This window comes from Mustela erminea, chromosome 19 (assembly GCF_009829155.1).
Source record: "Mustela erminea isolate mMusErm1 chromosome 19, mMusErm1.Pri, whole genome shotgun sequence".
NCBI lineage: Eukaryota > Metazoa > Chordata > Mammalia > Carnivora > Mustelidae > Mustela > Mustela erminea.
The window spans coordinates 11,261,159-11,274,612 of NC_045632.1; the positions used below are offsets into that span (position 1 = coordinate 11,261,159).

Here is a 13,454-nt window from a genome sequence, read left to right on the forward strand (position 1 = left end):
CAGATGAGTGGGTAAACACAGTGCAGTCTCTCCGTACAATGGAACGTTACTCGGGCCATAAAAAGGGACAAAGTGCTCCTAAAACTCACAACACGGATGAGCCTTAACAGCATGTGGAGCGAAAGAAGCCAGATGCGGAGGGCAACGTATTGGATGATGCATTTTTAGGAACTGTCCAGAAGAGGCAAATCTGTCAAGACAGAAAGTACCTCGGTGGTTGCCGGGAGAGCCTGGGGAGCGCAGATAGGAAGCGATGATTAACAGGCACAGGAGATCTTGGGAGCGGACATGTCCTAACATTTCCTTTGGGGGGGTAGTTGCACAGTCCTATAAAGTCACTGAAAAGCACTAAGTGCCCTTGAAATGAGTGGGTTCCATGGTATACAAATGATATCTGATGCTGTTTGCAACGGACAAACGGAGCCGGTGACAGTGTCTCTGTATTGACCTTGTCATGAAGAGGGGGGAAGCGAATCCACGCGATCCCTGTGCAAGGCACGGCAGGCTCAGGACTCCTGAAATGTGTGTGATGTGATTATGAGCACGTGGTTGAGGTCATATAGACGAAATGCTCGGTGCAGGGCAAGCCAAGTCACAGGGTTTGATTCGTAGACACCAGCTTTTTGCTTCACAATAATAGCAACCGTTGGGGTGTTTTATCACGTCCTGGGTCTGTCCTCGCATCTAGGGCTCAGTCTTCTCGTCTGCAAGATGGGAGAACTCGGCTCCGTCCATAGGGACCTTTCCTCACTCTAAGTCCTGTGTTTTGTCCTAGGAACGTTTCTTTCTGGATGCAGGAGATCCTCGAGGCGGAGTAAGCTGGCGGGGAGGGGGCAGGTTGGGGGAAAGCCAAGGGGGGTGGGCCGTGGTGCCTTGGGGCTTGGCGATGGGGATGCAGGTAAGGAGGGGCCTCACCCTAAGCCTTAGATGGGCCTGGCTAAGGGTATGCAGGCTATGCTGTTGGTCCAGCCTGGGTTCAAATCCCACGTCGCCAGTTCCCAGCTGGTCAAGGGACTCCCTCTCCGAGTGTTGTGTTGCCCTTAGGAAGTGGTGAGGATATTTCCTAATCCCCAGTGGGGTGGCAAGGATTCCCTGAGATCAGGTCTAAACCAGCCTGGGAAAGTGATCGTAACAAAGCAGCAACAGCAATGGCTCCCTCACAGGGGCAGTCGCTGTTTTCAGCCCTCTCCACAAAGGACCCTGTTGGAGACAAAGAGCTCTCAGTTCATGGTAGTGATTTCCAAAGTAGGACAAATGACTTAACTTTAGCCCTGTTGTCCCTTCTGTAAATCGGGCCGTGTAATCACCTCCCTCAATGAGTTTAATCAGTGAGGTTGTGCTGAAAAGGTGTCTGGCCACGGTAGGTGCTCACTAAGTGGGGGCCCATGTTTGGATATGGTAATAGGGAGCCACGAAAGGTTCCTGGGGAGGGAGGTAGCTCTGACGTCAAGGAAGCACACCCCAGCTCCCCAGCTCCCCATGCCTAGGGCTGTTACAGGCTCTAGTTTGTGGGGGAACTGGTCTCTTTTGGAAACTTCATTTGTGCCAATATTTGATCATTGTCCACGTCCTGTGCTGGTCTGTAAGCTCCATGAGGGCTCGTCCCCAGGTGGTCTCCCTCGTCACTCTGTCCCTCACTTCAAGCCCTGATGCGGGGATAACGAAACAGACTAATGTGGATTGAGTGCTTACTACATGCCAGGCACCGGGTCAAGGCCTTGGCCAAGGTGTTGAATCCCTGACAGGGAACTCTGCAAACTTTAGACAGTCCGCCATCTCCCTTCCTACACCTTCAACCTCCACGTCTCTGGCTTCCTTCCCCGGGGCCCAGCCCCTGCCTGGTGTTTTCATCACATCGGGGAACCACCTTCCCTCCCAAAGCCTCTGTGTGCTGCCCTGGAAAACTGGGATGGCCTCACGCCTCTACAGGCCTGACAGGCATGAAGACACCCAAGTGGTTGGCATCAACCTTTGCACAGGAAAAAGGGAGCCACTGAAGGCTCTGGGGGAAGGACAGATAACAACAGGAGAGGGGGGCGGTTCAAGGAAGATGGCTTGAACACATCTCTCCCTCTCCACTCCCTAAGACCTAAATAGATGAGCGAGGGAAAAAAAACCATTAGAAGGTTTGCAGAAAATGAACCTTTCCACCTACCCCTGATTTCTTGTGGTTTCTCCAACATGCAGCACCAACCCACCTCATGGCCTTTGACCCTGCTCTGCCCCTCTTGGTTCAGGTCAAAGGTCACCCAAAGGCCCTCCCTCCCAGCCAGGCAGTGTTCTCAGTAGCCCTAATTAATACCTGGTGGTCTGTTGCAGATGGTTCATTATCTAGGGCAACCCTGTCCAAGAGAACTTCTTGCAGTGATGGGATGTTCTCGATCTGTGCTGTCTGGGGTAGCCACCAGCCTCATGGGGCTGTTGGCCCCTGGAAACTGTGTGACTGAGAAACTGAACGTTTTTCATTATTTTATTTTAAATGGATTTACTCATTCTAAGTTTAAATGGAAGCAGCCACACATGGCTAAACTCGTGTGGATCTAGAATTCTGGCTTCTGGGGGGGGCTGTGGCGGTCTCCTCTCCAGCATCCCCAGGACCCTGCGTGGTGCCTGGTAAATGTCTGCTGAAAGCATGCACGTGGGGATCCCACAGGGGGCCACAGAGCTCCCCAAAGATGCCAGAACAGGTGGTAACCAGCGCTGTCACACTCCATATTCTTCTCTTGAGTTTCTTGGAGGCTGAGCACCTGCCTCCCGTTCCCTGATGTGGAAATCTGGACCCTTCCTGCCTGGAACACAAGCTCAGAGCCTGTTGGGACAGATCCCGGCTCACCCTAGACCCCCCTCTGGCAGCCCCCACAGACAGCCTCACTCTCTCCTGTTTCACGAACTCACATTTATTCACAGACAGACAAAAGGACAGGGATGGACCTTTGCTCACTGGGGACCCCCAGGGTCTGGCAGTTCCAAAGAGGTGACGGTGTCCAGTGTGTGTAATGGGAGACAGCCAGGCAAGGGGTCCCCCCAAGTCTGCATCTCTCTGGCCAATATTCTCTGCCTCCTTTTCCAACTTGTCCTGCCTTCTGAGGCCTGTTGGGACAAGCAGTTCCTAGCCAGCGTCGGGGGTCCCCGGGGGAGGGGGTGGGCAATGGGAGGGAGGGGCGGTCCAGCCCCACCCTTAGTGTTGAGAGCTAGAAGGGGAAGGGTGGGTAGACAGGAGGCGCCTCTACTTCGACTTCCTTCCTCCATATTGCAAACCGGGAGCCAAATGGAGGGGCCAAGAGTGGTGGTGAAGGTCAGGAGGCCAGGCCTCCCAACCCCCGAAGGTGGGCCTTGCTGTCAATTTCTTCTTCCTCCATCTCGAAGGCTGAGTGGTCTTGGCTGTCGAAACAGGAGGCGCTGAGGAAGACAGGGGGAGCCGGCGGCGGCGGCGGCGGCGGCGACTGGGGTGGGGTTCCCGGGGAGGGTGGCTCTTCCTTGATGTGTGCAATGGGCATCGGGAGCCCTTCCTCCTCCTGCCCAGCTGGTGGGGGCGGCGGGGGCGGCGGGGGCGACGGCGGGGCCTGGGCCTGGAGCGCCTGCAACGCGGCCGCCCTCTCCAGCTCGGCCCGGTGGCAGCGCTGGTGGCGCAGGAGGCTGTAGGCGCGCGAGAAGCGGCGCGGGCAGCGCGGGCACGGGTGCGGCGCCGGGCCTCCCGCGTGCACCTGCGCGTGGCGGGCCAGGTCGGCCAGCCGCTTGAACTCCCTCTGGCAGCGCACGCACTGAAAGGGGCGCGCCCCTGAGTGGGTCACCCCGTGCTGCCGCAGGTGCGCGCGGCGCCGGAAGCCTTTGCCGCATTCGGGACACCAGAAGCGGGGCTCCCCTGCAGGGGGCCGGGCCGGGGCGGCGTCCCCTCCGTTCTGCCCGCCTTCTCCCCCCTCCGAGGCACTCCCGCACTCTGCCCCTTCGCCCCCCTCGGGCCCCTTCCCTGAGTTCCGTCCACCCGGTGCCTTGTCGTCCTTCTTGCCCGCCGGGGGCAGCGGGGCCAGGAGGCTGAGCGCGCCGTGCACACGACGGTGCTGGCGGAGGTAGGAGGCGAGGCGGAAGGCCAGGCCGCAGTCTGGGCACACGAAAGGGCGGTCGGTGGAGTGGACCAGCCGGTGGCGGGACAGCGACCAGGGCCTGGCGAAGGCCTTGAGGCAGATGGAGCACTGGTGGCGCTTGGGCCGGGGAGGGGGGCCCCCTTCACCCTCCTGTTCACCCTCGGGGCGCAGACACGGGTGTGCTTTGAGCTCGCCCTTGGTGGCAAAGGCTTCGCGACAGCGGAGGCACAGCAGCGTCCAGTCGGCCTGGAGCAGGACCTGCTTTTCCTCCTGCCGCCCGGCTGCCAGTGCCAATTCGGCCCTCAGCTCCGCCGCCCCGGCCTCGGCCTCCTCCTCCTCTGACTCCCGGGGTTCGGCGCTTGTGGGGGCAGCCAGCGTGGCCGGCTCCCCTGCCGGCCAGGTCTCGGGCCACGCCGCCTCCTCCTCCGCGGCCCCCGCTGCAGCGGTGGTAGGCTGCTCCGCCCCGGCGTCCTGGGAGCCCCAGCTCGACTCCGCGGCCTCCTTGGCCGCCCTCTCGATGGCCAGCTCGACCTCGCCGCCTGCGTGCTCCTGGGCCAGGTGGCGCCGGAGCTGGGCTGGCTCCGGGAAGGTGCGGGGGCAGGCGGCGCAGCGCAGCGGCGGTTGGGGCCCGTGGCCACGCAGGTGGCGGGAGAGGTGGGCGGGCCGGCGGAAGGCCTTGGGGCACAGGGGGCAGGCGTGGGGTCGGAGGCCTGAGTGGCTCAGCCGGTGCCGGGAGAGGTAGTAGGGGAAGCGGAAAAGGCGGCCACATGTCGGGCAGGGCAGGGGCGCCCGAGGGGCTCCAGCGCCCCCCCTGCCACGGCCCCGGCCTCTACCACGGCCTCGGCCACGGCCCCGGCCCCGGCCACGGTGAGGTGGGCTGCCCTGGGCGGGTGGAGGGGGCTGCGGATCCATGCCTGTAAGGAGAAAGAGGAGACAAGGAGACATTGGGGTGGGTGGGGGCGTGGAGTGGGTTAGATAAAGGGAGATGTGTGGAGTGAGGCCGAGAGACAGAGACAGAGAGATGGAGAGTCCGTGATGGTCAGATGATTAACCAGGCAATGGAGAGAGCCAGCAAGACAGAGCAAAGGCAGAGACCCCAGGGGCAGACAGACAGACAGCAGGAGAAGCCGTAAAGGCAGGATGGAGAGAGATGGGGACTCCCAGCAGAGACAGAGATGGAGAGAAAACAAAGAGATTTCGGGAGAGATGGTGCAAACACCAGAGATCAGAAGAACCACAGCAGGACAGAGGTAGGGACAGACAGACAGAGAGAGGGGACAAGCCAGAGATACAGACAGAAGAGGAGACAGGGAGACAGTCAGCCAACTGCTTTTTCTCCAGGGGCCCCGCTGGAGAATTTTGGGAGGGGCTGGGAACCGGCCAGTGGTGCCCGAGTGGAGGGGGTGGAATTCGACATTGGGAAGCCCCAGAAATGTGTGTGAGTGCCCAGACCAGGGTCTGGGAGAGGCTGGGGGTAGGAGGGCTAAGACTCCTGGGCAGTGGGGAGGCTGGGGTCCTGGACTCCAGGGACTGAGAGAGGTGGGAGCTGGGGTTTGGGACCCCAGGTTTGGGAGGGGACTGAGATCCACTCCTGTAGGTGTGGGGTAAGGATTCCTGGGTCCCAGGGGCAGAGAGGGTTGGGGGAGGGGGCTGGGCTCCTAAGACAAGGGGGAGGAGGGAGCTGGGGGCTCAGCTGCCCGAAGTCTCCACAGAGGAGGGGGCTGAGGGCCTGGCCGCTGGACACCTGCCCCCCACCCAGGCTGCTGGAGTATGGAGCCCTAGGTCCCCACGGGGGGCCGAACTCCCCACTGGGCCCAGCTTGCGGTTCCCCGCAGGCGTGATCAGCAGAATTAGGGCCACGGGTGGAGGCCTCGCGGATTTCCGAGCCCAGAGCCTGGGGCTCGGCCCTGATCGGATCGCTGGGCGCCTGTGTCTTACCTCCGCCTCCTTCGCTTCTTTCTTCCTTCCCCGCGGCCGGCCGAACGCGGACGGTGGTAGCGGGGAGGGAGGGAGGGCCGAGCGTGGTGGGGGGTGGAGGAGGCTGGGCTCGGTGTCACTGCCTAAGCCTTCCCCCCGGAAACCCGGCCTCTCGACCGAGCCCAAAAGAGGAAAGACCGGCTGGAAGGCCGGAAGCGGGAGGACGAGGGGACCCAGGGGGCGGGGAGGGCAGTCGGCTTGGATTCCTGGGTTCTGCATGGGGAGGGGGCTGCGGGCCTGGGAGGCTGGACGCAGCTCTCCTCCCCACCCCAGCAGACACACATATTCATTCATTCCTTCAACAAATACACATTTATCAGGTCCTGTCTGTGCCAGGCACTGTGTTGGGCGAGGGGGGTGCCAGGGGAAGGAGTCGTGAATGAGGCAGTGGCAGAGGCCTCAGGCAAAGTAGGGGCGCTCTGGACTGGAACCCCTATCCAGCCTTCACTCGGCTGCCGGAGCAAGCGACTGTCGCTTCTCCTAGCCTCAGTGGCCCCCTCTACAACAAGCCCGGCAGATACGCATTCGCTCCTAAGAGACCCACATCTACTGAGCACCCACTGTGCTCCCGAGTCCTTCTGCATGTGTTTCCCGGCATAGTTCCCTGGATCCCAAGCCGCCGGTATTTCCTGAGCACCTACTGTGGGCTAGCTCTGTCCTTGGTGCTGGAGCCTCGGCGGCAGGCTGACGGGCTGTCCGACCCTGTCTGCAGGAAGCTCACCGTCAGAGGGAGGAGGCAGTCACAGATCCGACCGCCTTCCAGGAAAACGTGCTCTAAGGCAGGAAAGACGATTGGGGTGGGGGGTGGAGGTGGGGGGGGAGACAGAGAACAGAGAAGGCACTGAGCTGACCTCCCCCTGGGGTGAGAGCAGTCCTCAAGGTCTTCCAGGAGGCAATAGTGTTTCAGCTGAAACCTGCAGGATGGAAAGCCAAGGGTTGGGGATGAGAAGGATGAGCCAAGGGAAAGGAGAGAGACGTGCTCCACACATCTCAAATGCCCGAAACCGAGCAGTCGAGGGCTTGTTGCAGAGATAGGCCTGCAGACTTAAGGTGAAGTACATGCTGAGCACTGTCAGCCAGAGCGTGGGAAACAGGACCTCTCTGAACAGGGCTGGGCTAGTGAAATTTGGAACAGCCTTAACAGCTGAACAATTCCAGGAATGGGACTGCCAGATAGATCTGCTCAGAAACATGCAAAATGACATCGGTACCAGGTGAATCAGCACCAGATGATTGCACACCACTGCAAAAGACTGGAGATGAGCTAAATTCGCATCCGGAGGGAATTCGAGTGGCATCATGATTGATCTGCCCAGTGGAATGCTATGTGTGCAAAAAAAAAAAAAGATGAAGAAACTTGCTGTGTTAAAAAATATGGAAGCGCTCCAAGTGATAACATGAAGGGAAGGGGGGATGGAAAGGAAGGCAGAAAACAGACTGGAACCTGTTCTAACTGTCTGTGCTTATCAGTGGGTTGTGTCTGGAAGAAGAGAGAGGGAACTAGCAACATTGTCTAGCTCCCAGAACTGAAACTTAGGGCACTCTATCCTTTTGTACTTCTTAAATTTGAAGCCATGTGAATGCGTTCCATACTCCAGAAAGTAAAAGGACAAGAAATCAAATGGGGGGAAAGGGTAATAAAAATAAATAAAATGAAAATAAGCAGTAACTTAGTCTTGTAAGCGCTTTACAAATACTAATGCGTTTGTCTCTCCTTACCTTATGGAGTGGGTCACGCTATTCTCAGTTTAAACAGCAGCAAAGTGGGGAACTAAAACATGTCGAAGCTAGTGCATCTCAGCAAGTCTTTGCATTTCACAAAGAGATGGGAGAAACGACAGGCAAAGAGCATGACTTTTTTTTTTTTAATTCATTTGACAGAGAGCGATCACAAGTAGGCAGAGAGGCAGGCAGAGAGAGAGAAGGGGGAAAGCAGGCTCCCACTGAACAGAAAGCCCGATGTGGGGCTCCATCCCAGGACCCTGAGACCATGACCCGGGCGGAAGGCAGAGGCTCAACCCACTGAGCCACACAGGCGCCCCCAAGAGCATGACTTTTTTTTTTTTTTTTAAGATTTTATTTATTTATTTGACAGAGAGAAATCACAAGTAGACAGAGAGGCAGGCAGAGAGAGAGGAAGGGAAGCAGGCTCCCTGCTGAGCAGAGAGCCCGATGTGGGACTCGATCCCAGGACCCTGAGATCATGACCTGAGCCGAAGGCAGCGGCTTAACCCACTGAGCCACCCAGGCGCCCAGAGCATGACTTTTTAAAGTGCCTGGGCAATAGTACTAATTTTAAAAGGATATTTATATAGGAGTGAAAGTCTAAAAATATCCATGGAAACAATAAGCACCAAATTCATGGTAGGAGTTAACTTGTAGCAGGGAGAAGCGATCAGATCCTAAAGGGGCCTACGGCGAGTGAGGTAACTAAACCTCTAATTTTTTTTTTAAGATTTTATTTATTTATTTGACAGACAGAGATCACAGGTAGGCAGAGAGGCAGGCAGAGAGAGAGGAGGAAGCAGGCTCCCTGCTGAGCAGAGAGCCCGATGCGGGGCTCAATCCCAGGACCCTGAGATCATGACCTGAGTGGAAGGCAGAGGCTTAACCCTCTGAGCCACCCAGGCACCCCTAAACCTCTAATGTTTTAAAGCTGATAGGCAGGGGCACCTGGGTGGCTCAGTGGGTTAAGCCTCTGCCTTCGGCTCGGGTCATAATCTCGGGGTGCTGGGATCGAGCCCCACGTCGGGCTCCCTGCTCAGCGGGGAGCCTGCTTCCCTTCCTCTCTCTCTCTGTCTGACTCTCTGCCTACTTGTGATCTCTGTCAAAAAAAAAAAATCTTTAAAGCTGATAGGCAGTATATGGACACGAGGGGTGGGCAATAATAGTGCCATTAAGTACATTCTCAATGTCATGTGACCATCCCACTGTCTAGTTTCAGAACTTTGTCATCTTCCCCAACAGAAATCTAGGTCTGTTAAGCTGTCACTCCCCATGTCCTTCTTCTTCCAGCTCCTGACAACCAATAATCAGCTTTGCCTATGACAAACATTTCATGTCAGTTGAATCATATAATAGGTAACCTCTTATGACCAGTTTCTTTCACTTAGTGTGTTTTCCAGAATCATCTGTGTTGTGGCATGGATCCTGACGTCATTCCTTTTGCTAGTTGAGTAATATTCCACCGTGTGGGTACACTACATTGTGCCCATTCATTTGTTCGTGGATATGTGGCTTCTTGCTACCTCTCAGCTATTGTGAATAGCGCTGTTAGGAACGTTTGTGTGTAAGTGTTTGTTTGGACGATTATTTTCAGTTCTTCTGAGTGTATACCTGGTGGGGTTGGGGGGTTGTTATTTCATTATCTGTATTTTAAAAGCTTAACATTTTTTTTTTTCCAAAAAAAGGAAGGAAAGGAGGAAGGAAGGAAGGCAGGAAGGAAATAAGGAAAATTCAGGAATGGAATGGTGGGAAATAAAATTTCAAGCAGAGGGAAGAGCATATTGGGGAATGGGGAGGGAGATCTTGTCTTGGGGGAGACTCGAGGCCTTGGATTGGGCCATCAAAGGCGGGAGTGTCATGGAGAGAGGCCGGGAGCTGCACAAGCCGCTGCGGCGGCCTCTTAGTCCCGGCGAAATGCTGGACGCGTTCCTGGTGCACTGAGAAGCCATTGAAAAGGTTTTAAGCTGGAGAGTCACATGATCTGATTAGTGTTTTAGAGAAATTCCTGTGGGACCCGCGTGGAGGCTGGGCCGGATGCAGGGGAGACCTAGGCTGAGGGCAGGGAGGAGGCGGGGAGCGGGCCCAGGTGAGACAGGGTGCCTGGGCAGTGCGGGACTCCGCGGGGCCGTGGGCCCGAGCAGGGGGCGGGACCTAGCGCTGATTGGCTCCGGACTGCACTCCTGGGTGCCAGTCCCCCTGCTACTGCCTCCTCATTGGCTCTCCTGCCCCCAGCGCCCCTACCGCGGCCAGCCTCTCGCACGCAGAGATCGCAGCCTGTGAACCTCCGGTGGCTTCCCAGCCCTTCCTCCCGTATTCCTCTCCCCCTGCCTGTAAGGCTCGATGGGTCTGGCCCCTGAAGCGTCCCTCCACTGGTGACTACCTCTCTCCTGCTTCACTCCGCTCCAGCCGCACCACCCCACCTCTGCTATTGGTGGACTCAGGGCCTTTGAACGTGCCTTTCCCCCCTGCCTGGAGTGCCCTTCCCCCTAGATTTCCATCAAGTGTCCCTTCTACTCTACTCCCCTCACTTTCTTCCAGACGTCCTCAGAGACAGCTCTCCGGCCCCCCACCCCCAGCTAAAACAGCCCTCCCTTCTTCCTATAGTCCTCACTCTGCCTTAATTTTCCAACTGTACTTATCGCGAACAAGCCGGAGGCTCCTCGTGGATTACCCATTGATTGCCTACCTTCCCTCCCCTGGAATATAAGTTCCTGAGCGTGCTTAAAGGCTCACCTGTCCGCACCCAGCCGCGCCCAGAAAAGTGGATGAGGAGTGAGTGAGGAGGGGTGAGGCTGGGGCTTCAGGAGAAGGTGACTGTCCTGAAGGGAGAAGGCTGAGGAGGTAGGGCAATGCGGAGCTCAGCTGAGCGTGCGGGTGGCTGGCTGGACAGGTCAGCGGCGAGAGTCAGCTCCAGCAGACACGGGAGAGTCGTCAGTTTCAGCCCAGTAATTGGCGCCCTGGAGAGGCTGAGATCTCCCCCAGAGTGAAATCCTTCCCACCCCTTCGGAGCCTCCATGAGCACATCTATAAAATGGGGCCACAGTGAGATGAGTCAGGTCTGAAGACCAGCCCTGCGCCGGGCCCTTGGGAGGCCAGCGGGAGATGGGTGAGTTCCTGTCGTTTTTGTCCCAGAAGAGAAAAGATTGGGTTGGAGGTGAGGTGGGCGGATCCTCAGCCTCGCGATTTCCCTATTCATTAATCCCTAGCCTGCGGCCATCTCCATGACAACCCTGGCTCGCTTCCAGACCGTCTGTGCTCGGGCAGAGCAGGTCTCAAAGTGACGGTTCATGCCCCTGGGGCGGTGCCTGAATCGAAGTGGGGTGGGTCTTGTTGCTCCAAGTTTTTTTTTGTTTTGGTTTTTGCCCCAGGGGATGAGTCTGTTTCCTGGTTCCAGGGTGGGAGAGCGGAGAGGAAGTTATCTCTAAGGTTGCGCGTCCCCAGGAGCTGACCTGGAGCCTTCAGATCGGCAACAGTGCATCTCCAGGCAAACATGTCTTCTTGTTTTCTCTCCCCCCAAATATACTTCTCCCTCCTCTAAATTCTTTTATTGTGAAATAGAAGGCACATAGGCTAGAAGGGCACGACACAGATACACGGCTAATAAATAATTATCAAGAGATCACCGGATTAAGAAACGGGGATGTTAGGGACTCCTGGGTGGCTCAGTGGGTTAAGCCTCTGCTTTCAGCTCAGGTCATGATCTCAGGGTCGTGGGATCGAGTCCCGCATCGGGCTCTCTGCTCCGCCGGGAGCCTGCTTCCCTTCTCTCTGCCTGCTTGTGATCTCTCTTTCTCTATGTCAAATACATAAATAAAATCTTTAAAAAAAAAAAAAAAAAGAAAGAAAGAAAGAAAGGAAAGAAAGAAACGGGATGTTAGCTGCCCCAGAATCACAGAAGGCTTGGCAAACCCCATTCCAAGCTTAACCTATCCAACCTCGAGAAGGTTTTCTTGCTTTTCTAGGTAGCACACTAGCCACAATACATCCTAAACACTATTATAGTTTAGTTTTGCTTATAAGCGGAATCAATGTGTTGGGCTTCAGGCGTTGGGCTTCTTTGTAACTTTCATTCACGGGACTGTGTGTATCTACACCCCTTTATTTCACGCTGTATAGTAACCCATAGCATCATATGCCACCGTTTATATATCTGCTTTTTGTTGACAGATGTCTTAGTCTGTTCCGGCTGCTTTAACAAAACACCACAGACTGGCGGCTTATGAACAACAGAAATTTATCGCTCACGGTTCTCTGGAGGCCGGAAGTCCAAGATCAAGGCACCTGCATGCTTGTCTTCTGGGGGAGGCCCTCTTCTGGGTTTATGGCCAGTGCTTCTTGTGGTGTCCTCTCAGGGTGAGAAGGGCCAGGGGTCTCCCTGGAGCCTTTCAGTGGAAGCGCTGGTCCCAGGCACTAAGACTTAAGCACCTCCCCAAAGCTCCATCTCCAAACACTGTCACACTGGGGGTTAGGATTTCAACATAGAAATTTCGATGGGAACACAAACATTCGGACCACAGCAATGACATATCAATTGTTCAGAGTTTGAGGCCATACAGATTGCTGCTGGGAGATGTTTAAGTGTGTCTCCTAGTGCAGGTGAAGGAGTTTCTCTAGGGTTCGTGCCCAGCAGTGGGATCACGGTATCACAGGACACGCATACACCTTCAGCCGTATTAGTACGTGCCAATCTCCCAGGCATCTTAAATTTAAGAAGCTCAAAATGGAATTCCTTATCCCCCTAAGCTCCTACCGAAACTTGTTCTTCCCCTTTTCATGTCTTAACACAAACTGCTACCACCTAACAGTCCCTCCTGAGCTCTTTCAATTACACACACACACAAACACTCACATTCCACCTTCGGAATTCATCTCGAATCCACCTGTATCTCCCCACCACTCCGGTCCAGGCTCCTAAGCGTCTCTTCTGCTGCCTCCAGTTCCTTCTCGACTCAGCAGCCAGAGGAAACTCTGTAAAGTGCGGGAGTGGTCAAATCCTCCAACATTAAAATCTTGGTGTTCAATTGCCTGGAGAGCACAGTCAAATGCCTCTCTTGCCCCACCAGGCTCTGGGACCTGACCCCTCCCCCTCCCTTCACCCCTCCCTCCTTGGGGCCCATCCGCTCTCTGGTCTCTCAGCACCCTTTGGGTTTCAGATCAGATGCCACCTGTGGAGAGATGTCCACCGGACACCTGAACTGAAATGGCATGCTCACGGGGTCACTCACTTTCTTAACACCTTTCCTCCCCTCCTTCAGCATGCTCAGAAACACCTGAACTTACTTCCGTTTCTTTACTTTTCTCCACCCCACCACCCAAACACTAAAACATAAGCCTAGGAGTCCTTTTCTCCACTGCTGGATCCTCAGAGAGGATTACAATGCCTGACACAGAATGGCACTCGGGACAGAAATGTAATCTAGTGCCTAGAAGAGGAATGGTTGACTCCGCCCAGACAGGTGACTCCTACCCTCCGGGGTGCATACAGTGTTTAACATAGACATTTGGTCACCTAGAGGTAGGGTCTAAGATTTAGGGTCTCTCCTTAGGGGTAGAACTTTTCTTTAAGGAGACAGTTTGGCTTTTAGGGGGCCTGATGGGATTGACGGTGTCTAAAGGGCACATTCAGTCCACTGGAGGTGGATCTCGTGTTTAAGGGACAGAATTCCACTG

At 55.9% G+C, this 13,454-nt stretch overlaps 1 protein-coding gene across 4 annotated transcripts; it reads right to left on the reverse strand.

Moving 5' to 3' along the window:
• Positions 1–2,881: 2,881 nt before the first annotated feature.
• On the reverse strand, positions 2,882–13,395 carry ZNF579 (zinc finger protein 579). 4 transcript variants are annotated; one of them, XM_032323324.1, is made up of 5 exons: positions 13,010–13,395; positions 12,634–12,752; positions 6,911–6,973; positions 6,701–6,765; positions 2,882–4,996 (listed from the first exon to the last, which is right to left on the reverse strand). In XM_032323324.1, the coding sequence occupies exons 2-5, from the start codon at positions 12,651–12,653 to the stop codon at positions 3,297–3,299; spliced, it is 1,848 nt and encodes a 615-aa protein (XP_032179215.1). In that variant the 5' UTR covers positions 12,654–12,752; positions 13,010–13,395; the 3' UTR covers positions 2,882–3,296. The 4 variants fall into 4 exon arrangements, with proteins under 4 accessions (XP_032179215.1, XP_032179216.1, XP_032179218.1 ...); XM_032323325.1 differs by lacking the exon at positions 13,010–13,395 and adding an exon at positions 12,881–12,991; XM_032323327.1 differs by lacking the exons at positions 12,634–12,752; positions 13,010–13,395 and having other exon boundaries at positions 6,701–6,833; positions 6,911–6,925.
• Positions 13,396–13,454: the final 59 nt, after the last annotated feature.